The 19894-nt window shown below is 35.0% G+C and overlaps 2 protein-coding genes across 5 annotated transcripts; both read right to left on the reverse strand.

The window, feature by feature from the left end:
- Positions 1 to 1392: 1392 nt before the first annotated feature.
- On the reverse strand, positions 1393 to 15451 carry LOC132033271 (NEDD8-conjugating enzyme Ubc12). Its single transcript, XM_059423199.1, has 7 exons — positions 15442 to 15451; positions 5531 to 5628; positions 4512 to 4625; positions 2298 to 2406; positions 2108 to 2186; positions 1893 to 2009; positions 1393 to 1816 (listed from the first exon to the last, which is right to left on the reverse strand). The coding sequence occupies exons 3-7, from the start codon at positions 4618 to 4620 to the stop codon at positions 1679 to 1681; spliced, it is 552 nt and encodes a 183-aa protein (XP_059279182.1). The 5' UTR covers positions 4621 to 4625; positions 5531 to 5628; positions 15442 to 15451; the 3' UTR covers positions 1393 to 1678.
- Positions 12342 to 17411, reverse strand: LOC132033270 (cysteine-tryptophan domain-containing zinc finger protein 5-like). 4 transcript variants are annotated; one of them, XM_059423195.1, is made up of 7 exons: positions 17269 to 17410; positions 15797 to 15892; positions 14463 to 14676; positions 14236 to 14309; positions 13940 to 14053; positions 12908 to 13133; positions 12342 to 12737 (listed from the first exon to the last, which is right to left on the reverse strand). In XM_059423195.1, the coding sequence occupies exons 2-7, from the start codon at positions 15885 to 15887 to the stop codon at positions 12578 to 12580; spliced, it is 879 nt and encodes a 292-aa protein (XP_059279178.1). In that variant the 5' UTR covers positions 15888 to 15892; positions 17269 to 17410; the 3' UTR covers positions 12342 to 12577. The 4 variants fall into 4 exon arrangements, with proteins under 4 accessions (XP_059279178.1, XP_059279179.1, XP_059279180.1 ...); XM_059423196.1 differs by having other exon boundaries at positions 14463 to 14641; positions 17269 to 17284; XM_059423197.1 differs by lacking the exon at positions 13940 to 14053 and having other exon boundaries at positions 17269 to 17411.
- Between the last annotated feature and the right edge of the window lie 2483 nt (positions 17412 to 19894).

Raw genomic sequence — 19894 nt, forward strand, 5'->3', positions numbered from 1 at the left:
CTTTTATATAACTTTATTGCCGGAAAAAAAGAAATTTTGTAACAGAGATATCTCCTCGGTTATTGAAGCAGTCAAACAGCCAATGGCTACCTGCCACATCAGTAACTGTGGTCCCCACTCCCCCCTGCTCAGCTCAATTATTAGCAGATCAGATCAGTCTATCGTTACATCGGACACAAATTTCTTTTTCTTTCCCACCCCCCCCCCCTCCTCTCCCTTTCTTTTCTTAAGAAAAATTAACACGGTAAATGGTACGAGTAATGTTTAAACCAATGCTTAATCGACATCAATTTAGCTTACTAAGTGTATGTAATTTCAAAGTTGTCGGCCAAACGAGTACTTAACAAAAATTCATCAAGAAATTCATTAATAACTGGCCATTTCGATCCTTTGAAATAATATTATGCTTCTTACTAACTTATTTCACCATCCAAAATCCAAGTCGGCTCCCCAAAAAATTTCTTGAGATTCAAGTTTATCAGCAAAGATATCTTGATTTCTCATGATCAAGCCATAAACTTCTCAAGATTTTTTTATTGGACCTGATAGTTGGTTCTAGGTGAAGTTCCTGAACTAAGAAATAGTAAATCTTAAAAGCTAAAAAAGACTATCCTGAGCAATGCAATAATCGGGTGGCGTACACAGAGGAGTGTGGTTCGTTCGAAGAGTTTCTAAACCTTTTACTAATCCCAAAGTGCTTTGTATTTGACCTAAAATCATGTTGTTGGCAAGTAACACTTGCTCTAAACTTTCACAATTATGAATTCAGTTTGGGATTTGACTAGACAGATTGATTATGACTAAAATTTCTAGAGAGCCACCAACTTCTTCAGGCATTGGACCAAGTAAAGGGTTATGTGAAAGGCTTTAGAAAAGCACCTAAGCTTGGCAGATTAAGGACTTGCTTTGGCATGCTTCCACTGAACTTATCCTTCAGACATTTTGGGCTTAAAATTAAGCTTGGTAATTCAAATTTCAAATGTACTGGTTTGAAATTGAGGAATGTCAGTCCTAACTTCAAACCTAAATATCTCAAATTCAAACTGCACAAGCAATATGTCAAATTTGACTATCCCCAACTTCAGACTCGTATTTGTAAAGTTTAAAATGCTAAACCTAACATCAGACCTGGATTTTCAACTTCAATCCCATGTGAAATTGATTCTATAATGGCTAAACATTGAAGTTTTGTAATCTCTGGCTATGCTTTAAATAGCATTCCTCCAAACAGCTATCTGTGCACTTGCCCCAATTTCCCATTTTGACATCAAACGCATGAAAGAAACAAGACCACCTACAAAGCACACTGCCTTGGCAAGATCTCAACAAATCTTTATCAGACTTTTTTTCCCTTTCTGAATCATCATATCCGCCCTGGAAAAAAGCAGCAGCTGAACTGAAAAGACACCTTATCATGTTTGAATCTCCCATAGGATGTGTGAACATGAATTCAAATTGTACACAAGGTCCTCAAAACATAGGTCTCCGCCATTGGTCTTATACATGAACTTATCCAGAAAACAAATTGCAGAGTTACACTTAGCATACAGAATATTTTTTTCTGGTCCGACGTAAATTTAAAGACATTTGAACCCAACCTGTTGCAGAAAGACCACCTGAATTAATTTTGCATCCGAACTTTACAGACACCCCGAGTTTTGTTTCAGCCTTGAAGACATCACATGCAACGGGTAAAGAACGTTTGCCCAACATAGCCTCCATGCATTGCCCTTCTGACATTGGACTCGAACAACTTCGGGTTGTCTCTCAACACAGCAGCTGCTTCGTGATTGAGGGGATCCTCATGATTCGGCTCCTGCAGAATCACAAGTTCTGATAGCTAAATACTTTGAATGAGTGACAATTGAAGTATCTAAAATTAAGAAAAATACCGTGAACAGATGATATAAGCCATAGATAATGGTGTTAATGTTGAGCACAGGTTTCCAGTCTTCTCGAAGAATGTTGAGACACACATTTCCTTCCAAGTCAATATTAGGGTGGTAAACCTGAAAAAAGAAAAAAAAAAATCTCAGCGATAATGATAAACTGTCCAAGTCTCAACACATTCTAGAAAATAAACAAGATAAAGATAACCAGAACCCACCTTTGTCTTGCACTTAACCTTTGGGGCCTCATGAGGATATATTGGAGATATACTGAAAGAGAACGTGAATGTGCCACCCCTATATACAGCCAAGAAAGAGCAAATAATCAATAAATGATACCACCACAGAACGGTCTACAAAATTACTTGCACATTTTTTTGACAGCAAAGTTGTAACAACATTGCTTACATATAATATCCTTCGTCAGGCCGAATGGTGACTTCAAAGTTCATGAGGTCATCTTTTCCATTGGGAAATGATATGCTACATGTTTTGGGTAGATTTAGCTCACTTATATCTGCAAGAAACAAGATGCAAATGTTTAATCATCACTAATTAGATGCAAAAAAAAGGGCCAGAAGATAGCAGAAAGACGAGCTAGAGAAAAGACATGGCATAGAAGTTAGGACATAGAGATACAAGCAGTTATAGAATCCTTTTCAGACAGCTGCTAGCAAGAGATAAAGGAAATAGAAGCTAACAAATCATCATGCTACAGTCTCACATCCATGATTGATCTGATCTGTATAGTGTTAAGATAGAATCTTAAAACTTTGCACTATGTTTAGCTCAGAGAGTGAGAAGGAAGAAGAAGCTATGTCTATACACTTGACAATTTCTAAAAGAAAAACTTATAATTAAAAGAAAAAAGATATCTCTGTAGACTTGTTTCAACTTTTGAAATTATTATACTTTATTCAAAATTTCAATCAAAAAAATTTACCGACTTCAAATCAAAATGTGGAAAAATGGGGAAGGAACCTCCACATCCACCCTCCGCTTTGCTACTACCTGGCGCTTCTATTTGTACTAACCCTCATCTACTTCCTACCTTTTGCCTTCTCGGTCAAGGAGGTACTTTATGAATGTGATAAGAGGGTATGACTCACAATGGATTTGATTCTACAAGTATGTAGTGGAATAAGATGGACCTGCAATGTTGTTGCACTTTTACGCACTTTTGAATCAAGAGGGAGAAGAACAGCATGTGGCGTAATGGGAAGAGGAAAAATGGAGAAAGCAGGACGACATACCCAATCCCACCCGGAAAAAAAATCAAGCAAAATAAAACTGAATATGTAAGAATTCAACGCCACTACCATGAATTGATAGCCACCCTACACTCCCTCCCTGCTTGAGAGATTTTTCAAGTACTTCCAACACACAATTCTTCACTTGGTTCTTCATTGCACACATACTTCCCACGGTTATTCAGACAGGTTATATGGGAAAAGAACCATTTAGTTTCCTAGAAAATATACATCACAAACATAAACCTTCTCAATAGTGTTTCTTTTTTGAAACTGATAAACCTTCTCAATAAGTCTCAAGAGCTTAAATCTTACTTTCTCCTTATTAGATGCCAAAACCTTAGCAATAATTCTATCCTGAAACTAATGCCGGAGGTATTAATCCAGTAGTAAATCCTTTAGATTCAACAAATTCTTCACTTAGTTCTTCGTTGAGCAAATACTTCCGGCGATTCTAGAGACAATTATATGGGAGAAGAACTATTTAGTTTACTAGAAAATATACATCACAAACATAAACCTTTCCAATAGGTCTTAATAACCTAAATCTTTATTTCACCTTATTGGGTGAGTATAATTCTATCCTGAAACTAACAGAAACCAATCAGATCTTTTCCATTAGGATCACTGACGCGGAACTCATTTCCAAACTCTCACAGAGAAAGTGACCACCCTACCTTGATTTTTACTCATCACTTGGTACAAAGCAGACCTGTAAGGTTTCTGTAATATGGCCTGGAAGGAATACTTCCATGACAGTGCAGATATACGAGATCACTCATAGGCACACAGGGTTTTGAGTTCCTCCAGAAAAACCAATACTACATTTGGCAACAAGAGGAATTGGAAAGAAGAAAGAAAACTGATTGATTATTATTTTCTTCCCATCAGTCTAGTTACGAGTTGGTGTGAAAGTAAAAGTCATACTCAAAAGCTTGGAGTTAGATTACTTCCTCCATTCAGTCCAACTTCAGGTTGGTAAAAAGAATTTATGTGGGTCTCAACCAACCGAAATAAGAAATGTAACCTACGCATTTTTTGTAAGTAAATGTATACTAACCCATGTCACATAATCTCCCGTCTCTCTAGCTTGCCACTTTTCAGTTCAACCAAGTCAATCAAAGACTGATTCAGGCTATCTATTGATCGATTTGTCATGCAGGAAGCACTTAGTGAAATTATCTTGGAAGATGCTAAATGGTTCAATCACTAGGTAACCTAACATGTTCAAAACATGTGATATCTCACCGATAGAGTGCTATATAATAAATCAGATTTAAAATGACCAAATTGTCGTGCAGAAAGCACTCTCTAGAACAACTTGCACACTAGTTAACCTAAAAAGGTCAAAAGAGTTAGAAAAACAAACCACCTTTATGAAGACGCAACTCTCCTGCACTTTGTTTCTTGACTGGTGGCTTTCCATTTGCATTCTCAGCTTCTTCTCTCTGCTTTTCTTTTACTTTAAACAACCTGATCATGGTCCCTACAAGACAAAACATATAACATAAGCGGAGCACAAAGGACAACCAAAGTACATGAAACTACTTTCACATCCTTTTTCTTTCTTAACAACAATAACAACCTGCAAATACATAAAACTTGCTGAAGTTATAACGATGAAGACCACCAGAGTATCATTTCTTTCCGTGTTTTATAAAGATTTCATCAACAGCACGTTCTGAATTATGAAAGTAGGTCTTCTAAGAATTTACTTTTAAGTAAAAGCACAAAAAAGGGTTCATTTCTCGTATTCTAACTCTCGAGGTCACCTATTTATCTCCCAGTAACAGGTAAAATCGTTTAACCAAACATTTCTCTAAGAATTATCCTATTGATCTTAAGCACAGGCAGGCTTGGCGGAAGGGACATGTAACCAACTCTAGTCTATGAAAAAAAAATGTCACAAATCAAAAGAAAAATTCATTTCTATCAAACACACCTATTTTGGGTGCACATAAAGCATAATTAATTTAACAAATAAGTAGTAAGACAACAGGTGACCCATAAGAAAACTGACCAACATCTAAAGATTGTAAACCTAGTCGGTGCAAACTATGACCTAAGTCAAAGACTCAAACTTTAGCACAATCAATAAGCAAATAGTCTCCAAAAAGTAAAATCAAAACAAACCCAGAGAAGAAACAAAGAATCAAAACAATCAGCTCAGATCAAACACACCAGAATTCTTGAATAAAAAATCTTTTAAGTTAATCAGTAAAATAAAGGGTTTCCAAAGATTAAAGCAACTGAACAGTAATCTAATCGATTAAGCGATCTGGGGTAACAATCAAAACACCAAGAAAATCACTGAATCTACAAAAGGGTATACAACTATAAGTAGATAAAATAAAAATAGTTGCTGTAATAAAGAAACAAGAAAAAGAAGACCTGCTGTTTATGGAAAGGTGCTGTATTTGTGATGTGTGAGGTTAGCGTGAAGCAGCAAAAGGATTCTTGTTTCTCTCTTATCGAAAATGATGAGAGAGAATGTGAGAATGAAGGAAATAGGCTGGACGCCAGTCCTCCGACCTTTTTTTATATAGTTTTCACTCTACAACCACAAATGCTTCTTCTACAATAATAGTCAATGCTTTTTTAACTTTTTCCATAAATTTCTATTTAATTTTTTCTTTCTCATAAATGTATGTATATGATTTTTTTAACAAAAGAAATGTCTAAATTTGCTCATATACTACTCGGAATTGTTTTATTTTGCCTTCTGTTGCATTTTTAGTTCATTCAAACCCGTAGATGTTAGCAAATTGTCTTGAATTTGTATTTGTCATTAATGGAACTTTGACATGAGATAGGTGGACTCTGCGTGTCCAATTTCTTCGCTGAAAACTTCGAATTTATCCTATGAACGTTTAGAAATAGAGCTTCATTAGGTATCTAATTGTGGGGGAATATAAGATCAAAAGTTAAAGGGAAAGCAGAGTTCCTCAATTTCGAATAGTACCGAAATGAATTTGAACAATTTCACTTTAATTAATGATTTTGTTATACTAATAATTTACAAGGGCAATGAGGGAGCACAAAAGTATAGAACATTTCAAGAGATAGTTTTTCTTTCAATTATTCCAAATGAAAAATGGATAAGTTGCACTATGATCTTTCAAATATTAAAAGTGTCATGCTTTTGTAACGAGAGGGTGGAAAGGTAATTTTCCCATTGGATACATTCTTTGTATCATTTCCTCTTTTTTCCTAATTTGTTTTTATCTGTGTTGTGTTGCTATTCTTCAAGATTTGTCTCTTTGAGGGTCACTTATATGGATTAATCGAATCTCACTGCATTCATAAAAACAACACAACACAACATCAGATGCAGGTGGCTTTGGTTTCTCCACGGTGTACATACAGTGCACCAAACAGGGTGTGAATTACAAATTTGCAACTAACTCCCCTAAGTTACAAAATGTCTGAATTGGAGCTTAAAATCGGTCAATGATGATTGCACTACGGTAGACTGTCTACTTACATCCTTCTGGAATGTGATCCTTCCCTGGATCTTGCCTAAACACGGGGTACTCCATACACCGAATCAGTGGCGGATCTTGCCTTAAAGCATTGGGTTCATGTGAATCTAGTAGCTTTTGCTTAAATCCTACATTTATACTAAAAATCACTGAACATCAATAAATATTTTATTATGAACCCAATTACTACTATTATTAACTTGAGATTGTAATAGAAACCCATAAACTTTATATTCTGAATCTGCTGCGTTGAATTACCATTGGCATATCAATGTTGCAAGAGTTGCTTCGAGCTCACAAATTACAAGAACAATGTCACGACTCTTGTGCAACATCTTCCTCACTGTCCATTATTTAGAATCGATCTCTCCCTAAACTATGAAAGACATATATCTCGTTGCATTCAAGTGCTCAACTATTAACAAAAAAACATTAAAATTCTCGGTTCCCTATTAGACTACTTGCTTAAGATAGAGGGCTGTGATATTTGGATAGAGATTCAAATAGGGCAATTTGCACGATTGTCCTTCATACGGACTGGTCTTTAATTTTTGCCCCTCAATTCGCTGGTCTTTAATTTTTGTCCTTCGCTTAAAAAAGTGACCGAAAATATCCTGAGATTCTGGGTTCGAAACCCAGCAGAGTCGAAAACCTATGCCTATTCGGGCGAAGTTATATAAAACCTATGCCGGAGACGGCAGACTTTGTCTTATAAGGTAGACTTTTAGTTACGCCTTAGGGCAAAGTCTGCTGCATAAGGCACACTTTTTGCAAAAGCCTTGCCTTCTGATTTTTTTTTTTTTTTTTTGACTGAGCGGGGATTCGAACCCAGAACCTCCGGATATTTTCGGCCACCTTTTGAAGCGGAAGGAAAAAATTAAAGACCAGCAATTTGAGGGACAAAAATTAAAGACCACCCCAAAAGAAGGTCAATCCACGCCAAAAAAATGATTCAAATATGCGCAGACTTTCTAGAAAATGAATTTAGAGATCGGGCGAACTAAATTGGAACTTGGGAGTTCCTAGTAAGGCCCAACCAAGGTTCACAATAGACCACAAAACTGCATGGTTTATTCTTCAAATGGACTGGTCTTTAATTTTTTGGGAAAATTTCATAAATGACTATCTTTTAAGGGTTATTTTTGTTGCGTAGCTACATTTTACCTATTTACATCTCGTAGCAAACATATAGCTTGTTTCAGCGCTTGTTTCTTATGGTATTCACTATGATGCGTCACTGTATTCATGAATACAGTCAGTAAAAATTGCTGAAATATGTATTCAATTCAAATGTATTCAACTCAACTGTATTCATTGTAGCTACTTTTACACTGTATTCACTTTATTATATTTAAAATCAGTTGTATACAAAAAATTAACCTTCCCCAAAACACTGAATTTTGCACTAAAAAAACTAACGAATACACGCAAAAACTGAATACACGAAATAAAATTCACTCCATTCATTTGTATACACTTCCAATGCACTGTATTCATTTGTATTTCAAAAGATCTTCTTCGAAATACAGGCAAAAAACACTGTATAGATACAACAAATAAGTGTATTTTGTATTATCCGATCGAATATATTTGTTTCCGGTCGGATTCGCCGCCATACGATCGTTTCCGTCCGGATACCGACCGTTGTCACCATCATCGTCATCAACATCACAGTTCTTTTCTTCAACATCACAGTTCTCTTTTCTTCTCAACATCACAGTTCTTTTCTTTTCTTCTCCGGAGAAGAAACTAACTCTTTGTAGAAGAACAGAACCTAACAAAAATCTCTTCCTTCTTCCATTTTTCTTTCTGGAACAACAAAGTATAATTCAAAAACCAAAAAATACTTTAAAAAATACAGCGGAGAAGACGGCTACTCCGGTTCACCAGAGCTAGAGCTCCTCGCCGGAGCAGTGGGGGAAAGAGGAGAGAGAGAGATAGGAGGGTTGGGTTGGCAGTGAATAATGTGATGATGAGTATTCTACTTTAAATATATATGTAGTTATTAATTGTATTTAACATATTACTTTTAGCTATAAGATGTAATTAATCTAAACTATATCTACTAAATCTAAATATGTACTAGAGTTAGTTATGCCACGTAGTTATCCCTAATTTTTTCCCTTCAAATGGGTTGGTCTTTATATTTGGGGAAAGAACGCGTACACGATCAAACCAAAATAATTATCCGCCCATACCCCCAGAAAAAATCAAAACTGTTTATTCGAGATGCCTCCCAAATAGTGATATGAACATGGTATATAAATATCTTTGGGATGGTATTATGGAAGACTATTTCAATCCTTCTCTTAGTCCTCCATGATACCATCATGGTATATAAATATACTGAGATGGTATTATGGATGATCATATTCATTTGTTAAAAAAGACACACTTTTCGCGAAAAAAACCTCTATGATACCATCATCTTATATACATATACTATGATGGTATCATGGAGGACTGCTTCAGTCCTTCAATGAGACACTCCTCAGGACCATGGTACCATTGCAGTATATAAATATATTAAGATGGTATCATGGAGGACTGCTTCAATCCTTCTCTTAGTCCTCCATGATACCATCATGATATATAAATATACTGTGATGATATCATGGAAGAAGGGATTTGGGCAAAGGGGTACGTCGGGTAAATAGTTTTGACCGGTTGGGTAAGGACCGAATTAGTTTAGGAGGGACATGGGGCGGATGATTATTTTGTATTTGAGGGGTATTTGGTGTTGATTTCCCTTTCATTTTTGCACTTCAAAATCAAACTTATGCCTAGCGGGGCATAAATTCCTTCAGGGTGCGATCATAACTTGTGGATATTATGATACGTAACTTACGGCCCTGTAGGCATAAGTTTGATTTTGAAGGAAAAAATTTAAAGACCAGCTCATTTAAAGGACAAAAATTAAAGACCGACACAAAATAGGAACTAAAATGCAAAGGACCCCAATAGACTGGCTACGACTTGAGGCCCAATCCAGAAAGTAGGCCTGCTTTTAAGAATCTTAATTATGATCAAACCTTCAAGACATAATTTTTTTTTTTTTTTTTTTTTTTTTTGCGCGAAATGTCTTTCAAAAGGACTGGTCTTTAATTTTTGTCCCTCAAATTGGTGGTCTTTAATTTTAGTCTTTCGCTAAAAGCCTTTTGATTTCAGATTCGAACCCTCACTTAGTCAAAATTTTAAAAAAAATTCGCAAAGCATAAGTTGGGATTCGCAAGAAACTTATGCCTTAAGCTAGAGTTTCAAACTCTACTTGAGGCAAAAAAAAAAAAAAAAATTACTTTCTTTGAAATTTTGCAAACCTGTACCTTAAGGCCTAACTTTGGGCAAAAGTTAGGCCTTAAGTCAAATGTTTGTCTTAAGGCCTAAATTTGGGTAAAAGTTTGCCTTAAGGCAAACCTCTGCCACAAGGCATAAGTTGGGTCCAACTTATGCCTTGAATTTATTTTTTTTAAACTGAGCCTGAGTTCGAATACAGGACCTCGAAATATTAAGCGAAGGACAAAAATTAAAGACCATCCCCAGCGAAGGACATTCCTGCAAATTCCCCATAAAATTCATGATTTATTCAGTACCAGTATTTTAAAAGGCTAAGGGTATGAGCAAATCATTTTAGTGTTTACATATCAAAAAATTACCCAGACTCCCCAGTTATAAGAAATAAATACACTCAATTTTAAAATTAACTACACCTCATGTTGTTGCATTGCGCTAATATTTCTACGGAAAAGGCTCAAATATGCCATCCAACTATCGGAAATGGCTCATTTAGACCACTCGTCAATAGTTTGGCTCATTTATGCCATCGAACTATAGGAAATGGCTCATTTATGCCACTCATCAATAGTTTGACTCATTTATGCCATCGCCTGTTAATAAAAATGACTCATCCATGTCATATTTCATTAAAACTGGTTTTACAATACCATGTATGACACGTGGCCTCCAACTAGATTATGGTTGTAGGTGGGTAAGGTGTATGGATCGGATATTTTATTAATTTGGTATTTAAAATTGAAATTTGGTTTAATTAAACGACGTAGACCTCTAATTGGAGGTCATGTGTCATATCTGGTATTATAAAACCGGCGTTAATAAAAAAATGGCATAGATGAGTCATTTTGGTAACGAACGATGGCATAAATGAGTCAAACTATTGATGAGTGGCATAAATGAGCCATTTCCTATAGTTTGATTAGGGCTGTTCACAGTTTTGGTTAAAACCAAAACCAAACCGAAAATTTAACCAAACCGAATAAAAAAACCGACATTTGGTTTGGTTTGGTTTGGTTTGGTTTGGTTTTAAATTTGAAAAACCGATAATATTTGGTTTGGTTATGGTTATAGTAAAAAATAACCGAATAAATAACCGAACCAAACCGATAATTATATACATAAAATTTATAATTATTTATATGTATAATATTAACTTTTCATAAATAATTAAAGATATTTTATACCTTTTAATTATTAATTTAATTTTGGTCTACTTATTTTTAAGGCCCATGTTTTAAAAGAATATGTAAGTCCAACAATCCAGTTCTCAACTCTAATAAGTCGTAAGCATAAGGGTAAAAAGTAAAAATCCTACTATCTCTTTTCATTTTACATTCACCGCATGTCTTTCTTTCAATATGCGCGACCAAGTTCGCCTTGTAGGCCCCGAGGAAAAAAAGAGCTTCATAAGAAAGCTTGAAGAATGTAGAGAGAGAATATTTGAATTGTCGTGTTAGTCATAAATTGAAAAACCGAACCAAACCGACAATAACCAAACCGGTGGTTATTATTTTACTTGGTTTGGTTATGGTTTTAGACATTTAAAAACCGACTAAATTGGTTTGGTTATGATTTTAACCAATAACCGACCCAAACTGAACCATGAACACCCCTAAGTTTGATGGCATAAATGAGCCAAACTATTGACGAGTGGCATAAATGAGCCATTTTCGATAGTTGGATGGCATACTTGAGCCTTTTCCGATATTTCTATTATAGATGGCTAAGAGGGACCAGCACTGCAATACCTTATTGTACCGAAAGCTTTATAAATTGTACACGCAATGAATGCTTGTACCAAAAGCTATATAACTTGTACACTTTAACCAACTACTTTTTTATCTCACATGGACATATGTCACAATGCTTAATATTTATTCCCTTCTCATATATAGACGTATGCACTTCAATTTTAATTCTCCGGCACATTTATTTTCTCCGTGCACTTTTACTTTTCACGTTCTTGCTTAATATTTATTCTTTTCTTATGTATAGACGTATGCAGTTCAATTTTAATTCTCCTACACAAATTTATTTCTTCTGTGCATTTTTACTTGTTCACTTTTGACTTTTCACATTCTTTAAGAATTAATAAATTACACGTGAACATATGTCACAGTGCTAAATATTTATTCTCTTCTCATGTATACACGTATGCACTTAAATTTTAATTCTCTGACACATTTATTTCATCTGTGCACTTTTACTTGTTCACTTTTTGACTTGCCATGTGATTTTGTAATAAGCCAGTTGGCTAAATCTCATTGCTCACTACACCCATACGCGCACCCGTTACTTAGAAAGCAAAAAAATAATAATTCATATTCCATTGAATAAAGAAACAGTTATTCTTAAGCAATTGACTAAAAAATTTAAAAAAAAGTTTGAATTTACATTTTTCAAAATGTTAAATAGAAAACAAGCACAACTTACTTGAATAAGATATATTAATTAATTTTGGTAATAATATTCATACATTTGTACACGTAAAAAATATTGAAGTTTGTTATCATATATATTTACCAAGAAAGACTAGTTTCCCATTATCACCCTGATTCTTTCTTTTTCTTGGCAATTTCAAATAACATTGGTCCTTTATCTGCGGAAAAAATAATAGAAAAATCAAAGAAGTACCATCACTCTGAAAATTAGGTTGGTGTTTCTCTTAATTAATAACTAATGTTTCTTCTTTCCTCCGGTAGGCATGCCTATCAGCTGAAATTACTCCAGCCCCACTTGTAGCAGCATTTTTGCGAAGGCTATTTAGGACATGCATAGCTCTTGTCGTCTCATCCTCACTAATGTCACAATGGTTCATTCCAGGCCTACAAAAAATTAATTTTGATTTGTTATCAAAAAACTATAGCAATGCAGAATCTATTTACGAAAGATGGATAACTAGGGAGAGTATTGGAGCATGCACACACCCGATAAGCTAAGACTTTGAATAAACCACGAAAAAAGATTAAAAGTTCCTAACACCGCAGAAACTTACAGCCAGTTTGACATACTGCAAAGCCACCTCTCAGGCAGTTGCTTGATTTCTGTACCATATGGAAGAAGACGCCACTGCTGACATATATCACAGGCAATCCAATCCTCTTCGATTATACTGACAGGTGCGACTGGTGGCTTAGCTCCAGATGTCAGCTCCTTCGCACTCTGTATACCCACGGCCGAAGGATCCTTCATAGGGGTCGCACATGCCACATCACTATCAACTTTTTAAATCAGAAAACACTTAAACAGTCAAAAATCAACTGTAAACAGATAAAAAAGATAATCTTGATCCAAATTCAGCAAACCCATTTTCTAAGGACCCGTTTGGCCATGAGAATTTTTCACTTTTTTCCGAAAAATTATTTCACTTTATTTGGAAATCAACGTTTGGCCATGAAAATTCCAAATACAACTTGAAGTTGTATTTGGAATTTGGAAAACACCAGAAAACTTGTTTTCACTTTCAATATATTCAAATAACCAAATATTCTTTGCAAAAACTATAACCAAACACAACTCCAACTTCAACTTCAAAATAAAGTGAAAAGTATTTTATTTTCATGGCCAAACGCCTACTAAATCAGTACACTCAACCAAAATACAAGCAAAAACCCATCACCCCATTAATTTAAATAAGCAACAACTAAGACGAATACTAGAACCCATACATCAATTTACATAAAGGAGAAAGCAATAAAAGAGGGATTTTTTTTTTTTGTTTTGTTTTTGTAACCTTGCGATAGGTAGTGCCATCAGGCTCAACGACCCATCCAGTTTCAGCAGAAAGAGCTTCGAAGAAAGCACTTAATAAAATTATGTTGCAAGATGCAAAATGGGTTAAATCACTAGTTAACCTAACATGTCCAAAACACATGATACCTCACCACTAGTGCTATATCATAAATCAGATTTATAATGACCAATTTGTTGTGCAGAGAGCACTCAGTAAAAACAACTTTCTAAATGTTAAATGGTTAAAGCATTTGTTAACCTAAAAAAGTTCAAAAAAGTTGGAAAAAGAAACCACCTTTATGAAGACGCAACTCTCCTGCACTTTCTTTCTTGACTGGTGGCTTTCTATTTGCATTCTCAACTTGTTCTCTCTGCTTTTCTTTTACTTTAGACAACTTATCCATGGTCCCTGCAAGAGAAAACATGTAACATAATTGGAGCACGAAAGACCATTAGAAGTACATGAAACTATTTTCCCATCTACCTTTCTGTCTAACAACCTTTGAATACATAAAATTTACGGCAGCTATATCAATGAAGACCGGAGTATCATTTCTTTCCATATTTATTAAAGATTTCAGTAGCATTTACCTTGAAGGCTATTTAGTTGATGCAGAGCTCTTGTCGTTTCCTCCTCGCTAATGTTACAATGGTTCATTCCAGGACTACAAAAAAAAAAAATTTGTAGCAATTCGGGATCTATTTACTAAAGACGGAAAACTAGGCAGAGTACTGGAGCATGCCTACACCCGATAAGCTAAGACTTTCAATAAACCACGAAAAGAGATTAAAAACTCCTAAAACTGCAGAACACTTACAGCCAGTTTAACATACTGCACAGCCACCTGTTAGGCAGTTGCTCGATTTCTGTACCATATGGAAGAAGACGCCACTTCTGACATTTATCACAGGCAACCCAATCTTCTTGGATATCGACTGGTGGCTCAGCTCCAGATGTCAGCTCCTTCGAACTCTGTATACCCACGGCTGAAGGATCCTTCATCGGGGTCGCAGATGCCACATCACTATTAACTTTTTTTATTAGAAACCAATAAAACAGTCAAAAATCCACAGTAAACAGATAAAAAAGATAATCTTGATCCAAGATTCAGCAAACCCATTTACCAAATCTACAGATCCAACCAAAATCCAAGCTAAAACCAATCACCCCATTAATTTAAGTAAGAAACAACTAAGACAATCACTACAATTACATAAAGGAGAAAGCAAATAAAAGAGAGAAAAGTTAGTAACTTTGCGATAACTATTAGTAGTGCCATCAGGCTCAACGATCCAGCCAGCTTCAACACAAAGAGCCTTATGAACCTCATTGTTATCACAATGTTCAGGAAGATTATAGTTCCCTTGTGCTCTTAACCCTGTATAAATCTTAGCTTCTATTGCTCTCCTCCTCCTTTCTCTTCTCCTATTGTTCTCTCTTTCCCTCCGAGATGGCTTCCTCATCCCACTATCACCACCACCGTCGGCTGCCGCAGAAGACGACGCCACCGAGCCCCAGATTCCCACATCATTTCCCCCTAAAATTTCTTGATTTTGAAGAAAATTTTGCTCTCTCAAAATGGGTACTTTCTCTTTCTTTTCTGTGATACATAGAACTATGAATCATAAGAAGAAGAAGAAGAAGAAGAAAATGAGGCTGGTCGCCAGTGGGACTACTAAGGGTGTTCAGACAGCAGGTGGGTTTTGCATAGTGTGGTGGTATAGGTAATAAGCTGCCAAACTCTGTAAAGCATTTTTTGGGATTACTCACGAGAAATACGCTCCAAAGCCTATAGAAGAATCTGAGTGATTTCCTACTCTCGATAATTTCCCGTCCTTCTAGCTTTCCACTTCTCAGCCTACCAAGACTATCTAAGACAAATTCAGGATATCTAATGATCAATTTGTCATGCAGGAAGCTCTTAGTACAATTTTATCGCAAGATGCCATATGGTTAAATCACTAGTTAACCTCACATGTTCAAAACACGTGATATCTCACCAATCGAGGGCAATATAACAAATCAGATCTAAAATGACCAACTTGTTGTGCAGAAAGCACTCAGCAGAAACAACATTTAGCTGCTAAATGTTAAATGGTTAAAGCATTAGTTAACCAAAAAAGTTCAAAGGAGTTAGAAAAAAGAAACCACCTCCTGCACTTTGTTTCTTGACTGGTGGCTTTCCATTTGCATTCTCAGCTTGTTCTCTCTGCTCTTCTTTTACTCTAAACAACTTACTCATGGTCCCTACAAGAGAAAACATACAACATAATTGAAGCACGAAAGACAATTCGAAGTACATGGAACTATTTTCGCGCTTTTTTCTTTCCTAACAAAAATAACAACTTGCAAATACATTAAATTTGCTGAAGTTATATCGAAGAAGACCAGAGTATCATTTCTTTCCATAATTTATAAAGATTTCAGGAACACGTCCTAAATTGTGAAATTGGGTCTTCCGAGAATTTACCTTGATGGTAACAGAACAAAAATAGGTCATTTTTGTATTCCAACTATCCACATCACCAATTTATCCACCGGTGATGAGTAAAATCATTTAACTAAACTTTCACTTAGAATTATCCTATTGATCTTAGCACAGCCAGGCTTGGCATAAAGGACAAGTAACCAACTCTGGTCTATGAGAAAAAAATGTCAAATACAAAGTCTAATTCATTCCTATTGAGTTAATTTTTTTAACAAATAGTAGTAAGACAATAGCGGACCCATAAGAAAACTGAGCATCTAAAGAATTTAAACCTAGTCGGTGCAAATATGTTACTCAGACTCTTTAAAAATATGGATGGGTGCGTGTCGGATCCTCCAAAAATAGTGTATTCTTGGAGGATCCGACACGGGTGCGGCAGCATTTTTGGAGAGTTCGAGCAACTTAGGATCACTACAAGCTATGACCCAAGTCAAAGACTGAAACTTTAGGGGAATCGATAAACAAATAGTCTCTTGAAAGTAAAATTAAAACAAACCCAGAAAGAAAGAAAAAACACAAGAAGAACAAACAGGATAAACAATCAGCTCAGTTTAGACATCGAAATTTTATGGGACTGTACAAGACAAGCCCAGTCCTTCTTCAAATTCCAAGGTCCGTTAGGGTTTTCGGAGGCTACTCTACCCTAAACCCTAACTCACACCTATATAAAAAGGGGCACATATTCCCTTGAAAAGACATCTCGAATATCCCATAAACTCATGGATATTCAGAAGAGATCAAGGCATCAAATACTGCATTTACCAAACTGTCCGACGTTCTTGAAGATCAAATACATCACAAGGAGGTCATCCTACATTCAGAGAAATACGCTACTAACGATCCTTGAATTACGGAGAAAAGAATCAGGGAATAAACAGAATTGTACTCGCACCTTTTATCAATAAAATATTCCTGTTTTTAGTTTCCGCATATCAAAATTTGTTGCAAGCACTCAGATCAAAACACATCAGCAATTCATGTTTAAAAAGCTTGAAATAATCAGCAAAACAAAGGGTTTCGAAAGATTAAAGCAACTGACAGTAATCTGATCGATTATGCATCATCGATCAGGGAAACAATCAACTAAAAGTACAATAAAAATAGTTGCTGTCATGAAGAAACAAGAAAAAAAAACCTGCTTAGTTGATAAGCCACGAAGAAGAAAGGGGTGTTCAACTCTTTTTCTGATCCCACGTTAACGTCAGCCAGCAAATACTTTAGTTTGGTTTTTTGACGGTTGAAGAATTATAGTTTAAAAAGAATTGTTATTAATACTATAAAGATGGCTAAAGGATTAGTATAATACTACAGTATAATTTAGTTTAGCGATCGTGCGAACTAAATTGGGAGTCCAAGTAAGGCCAAATCGTTGGGTCTATAATGGACTGGCTATGACCTATGGCCCAATCCAGAATGCTGGCCTGCTTATTTGCACTTTTATCCCATTTTGTGCCAGTCTTTAATTTTTGTCCATCAAAATCAAACTAATGGCTAGAGGGATATAAAGTATGCATCATAATATCACCAAATTATGTCAACTCCCTTTAAGAATTTATGCCCTGTTAGGCGCATAAGTTTCATTTTGAAGGGAAAAAAGTTATAAACCAACCCATTTCAAGCGAAAATCGTGCAATTACTTCCTTTTAAAAAGTAAGATCCAGACATTCTAATGGCTTTCGAGACATAAAATTCAAATGTCTCAACTAAATCAGTATCAGTATTTTAAAAGGAAGGGTATGAGCAAATCATTTTAGTATTTTACATATGAAAAGGGGCCAAAATGACCCTGACCACACGGTTATATAAAATAAATACATATAACTTAATTTTTAATTAAACTTGATTCCGTAAAATATACTCCTGTTATCTTAATCCCTAGCTCTTAGAAATAAAATTGTAACTTATTATAACAGAAACCGACAAAAATTTCAAGTATTCTCGAACCTCTTAATTTTTTGTTCAAAACAAAAATAAATCACGGTTCATCTATTTCTATCATGTCAGAAGAAGAAAAAAAAAAGAATGCGCGCACAGAAAACACATGTACTAAATGTTGTTGATTAATCTTTATGAGAGTAAATACTTATCGGAATCGGGTGCTTATACCCAATTAAATAATTAATCTTAAGAATCAACAAATCAAAATGAAGTTGCATATCATTTGATCATGATTAAATTAACGAGTATACACACAATATATATGTTTTATATTTATTAATCTAGTATAAACATCGGGTGCGTATAAACTTTTACCACATTTTGTTTGTTATTGAGCGCTATAATTGGTCTCATGTGACCACTGAACTTCCTTGCGCACCTGACAGCTTCTCTCCCATTTCTTTGTAAAAAATTTAGATGTGCTGTCTGGTCCATAAATTGTATGTCTTGGATCGTAGCTTGTATGTTTTTCACGTGTTACTTTCTTAGTCGTATAATTTCCCATCTTCCCTTAAAACTCACTCTTAAAAATACAGAGTAGGCCTATGCGCAATATTTGACTAAAGTTGAAAACAACAACAAAAACATATCGATGAAATCATGAAGTGGAGTGTAGAATGTCTGTACAAAACTTAATCTTGGGTGATAGGAAAGATGCTTTCCGATGCACAAAACTTAAAGTTGAAAAAAGAAATTTAAAGATTCAGTGAGTGAAAAATTGCTATTTATTTGAAATTATACTTAGATCAATGTCAATGTTTAATCAGTATCTCAATGTTAAGGCTCAGTATTTGCAACACTAATGTTCACGGTTTCAAATATTGGAATACAATAAATAAATACCCAGATTGAGGATATTTGGTTAACGTCAGAAAAAAGAATATGTGGTTGAACATGAATTTACTTGAATAAAAAGATAAATTTTGTGAGTAAAATTTATTATTTTATTTAACTCGTTTACTACGTTTTTTTTTTTTTTTTTTTTGTTGTTGTTTCGTTACTATTTCAAGTACTGACGACCAAACTTCAAATTATAAAATGTACGGTTTCAGTATTTGCACGTGAAAGTGTTGGCCAAATACTTGGCTAAAATTTCACGGGCTACGTTAGTTGAATATTTTTTAAATTTATATTAAATTCTTATTTTTTTTTTTACATAGTTATTCATTTTGAAATAAATTCAGATATGGGATGAATGAAATTAGGCTTGATAAATCTATTTTCATGTGAAAATGGTTGAAGTTCAGACAAAAATAATTAAACTTCAATCATATGAAACTTCAGACATTTACGCTTGATAGACCGATGTTGTTTTGAAGCGAATAGATTTATAATTTTTTGAGTACATATTACGGGTGTAACTTAAATGGTAGTCTCAAAATCGACTAATGCGTAATGGGAAAATTACGTGTGGTCCCTACTCTAGAGCAAATATTACTACTATTACCCGTATTATTAAGTAATTACAAACATTACCATTAATTTACCAATTTTACCAAAACTTGAATTTCGCCCATTCCCACCTTTTTAGCCTGATTTCAAGGTAAAATATTCTTACAACTATTTTAATTATATTTACTCCATTAGTTATGTTATACACAAGTAGTTATCGCAACCGGATTCTACCCAATCTTTATCAAATCTGCTCATTTTGAAACTTCCCTCAAATTTTTGTGATTTCCCACCCTTAGAACAATCCCGTTCTCACTATACCTGTCACCCCTAGAAAGAGCTCTCGACTTTAGGGTCACGCCATATGTGAGGGTGGTCCATGTTTTTATATGATTTTTTTTTTTTTTTTGAAAACCCGTTCAAACTCTGCA

The sequence above is a fragment of the Lycium ferocissimum genome, chromosome 10 (genome assembly GCF_029784015.1).
Source record: "Lycium ferocissimum isolate CSIRO_LF1 chromosome 10, AGI_CSIRO_Lferr_CH_V1, whole genome shotgun sequence".
NCBI classification, from domain to species: Eukaryota; Viridiplantae; Streptophyta; class Magnoliopsida; order Solanales; family Solanaceae; genus Lycium; species Lycium ferocissimum.

What these genes read in the sequence shown, in the direction of transcription:
- LOC132033271 (XM_059423199.1), bottom strand. Translation starts at nt 4,620, where the DNA reads ATGATCAGGTTGTTTAAAGTAAAAGAAAAGCAGAGAGAAGAAGCTGAG. An exon ending in AGGTTAAGTGCAAGACAAAG is followed by an intron (nt 2,010 to 2,107) that starts GTGGGTTCTGGT and finishes TTCTTTTTTCAG; the next exon opens with GTTTACCACCCTAATATTGA. An exon ending in GCTTATATCATCTGTTCACG is followed by an intron (nt 1,817 to 1,892) that starts GTATTTTTCTTA and finishes GTGATTCTGCAG; the next exon opens with GAGCCGAATCATGAGGATCC.
- LOC132033270 (XM_059423195.1), bottom strand. Translation starts at nt 15,887, where the DNA reads ATGAGTAAGTTGTTTAGAGTAAAAGAAGAGCAGAGAGAACAAGCTGAG. An exon ending in TCAACTAAATAGCCTTCAAG is followed by an intron (nt 14,054 to 14,235) that starts GTAAATGCTACT and finishes TTTCTCTTGCAG; the next exon opens with GGACCATGGATAAGTTGTCT. An exon ending in TGCAGTATGTCAAACTGGCT is followed by an intron (nt 12,738 to 12,907) that starts GTAAGTTTCTGC and finishes AATTTTTTGTAG; the next exon opens with GCCTGGAATGAACCATTGTG.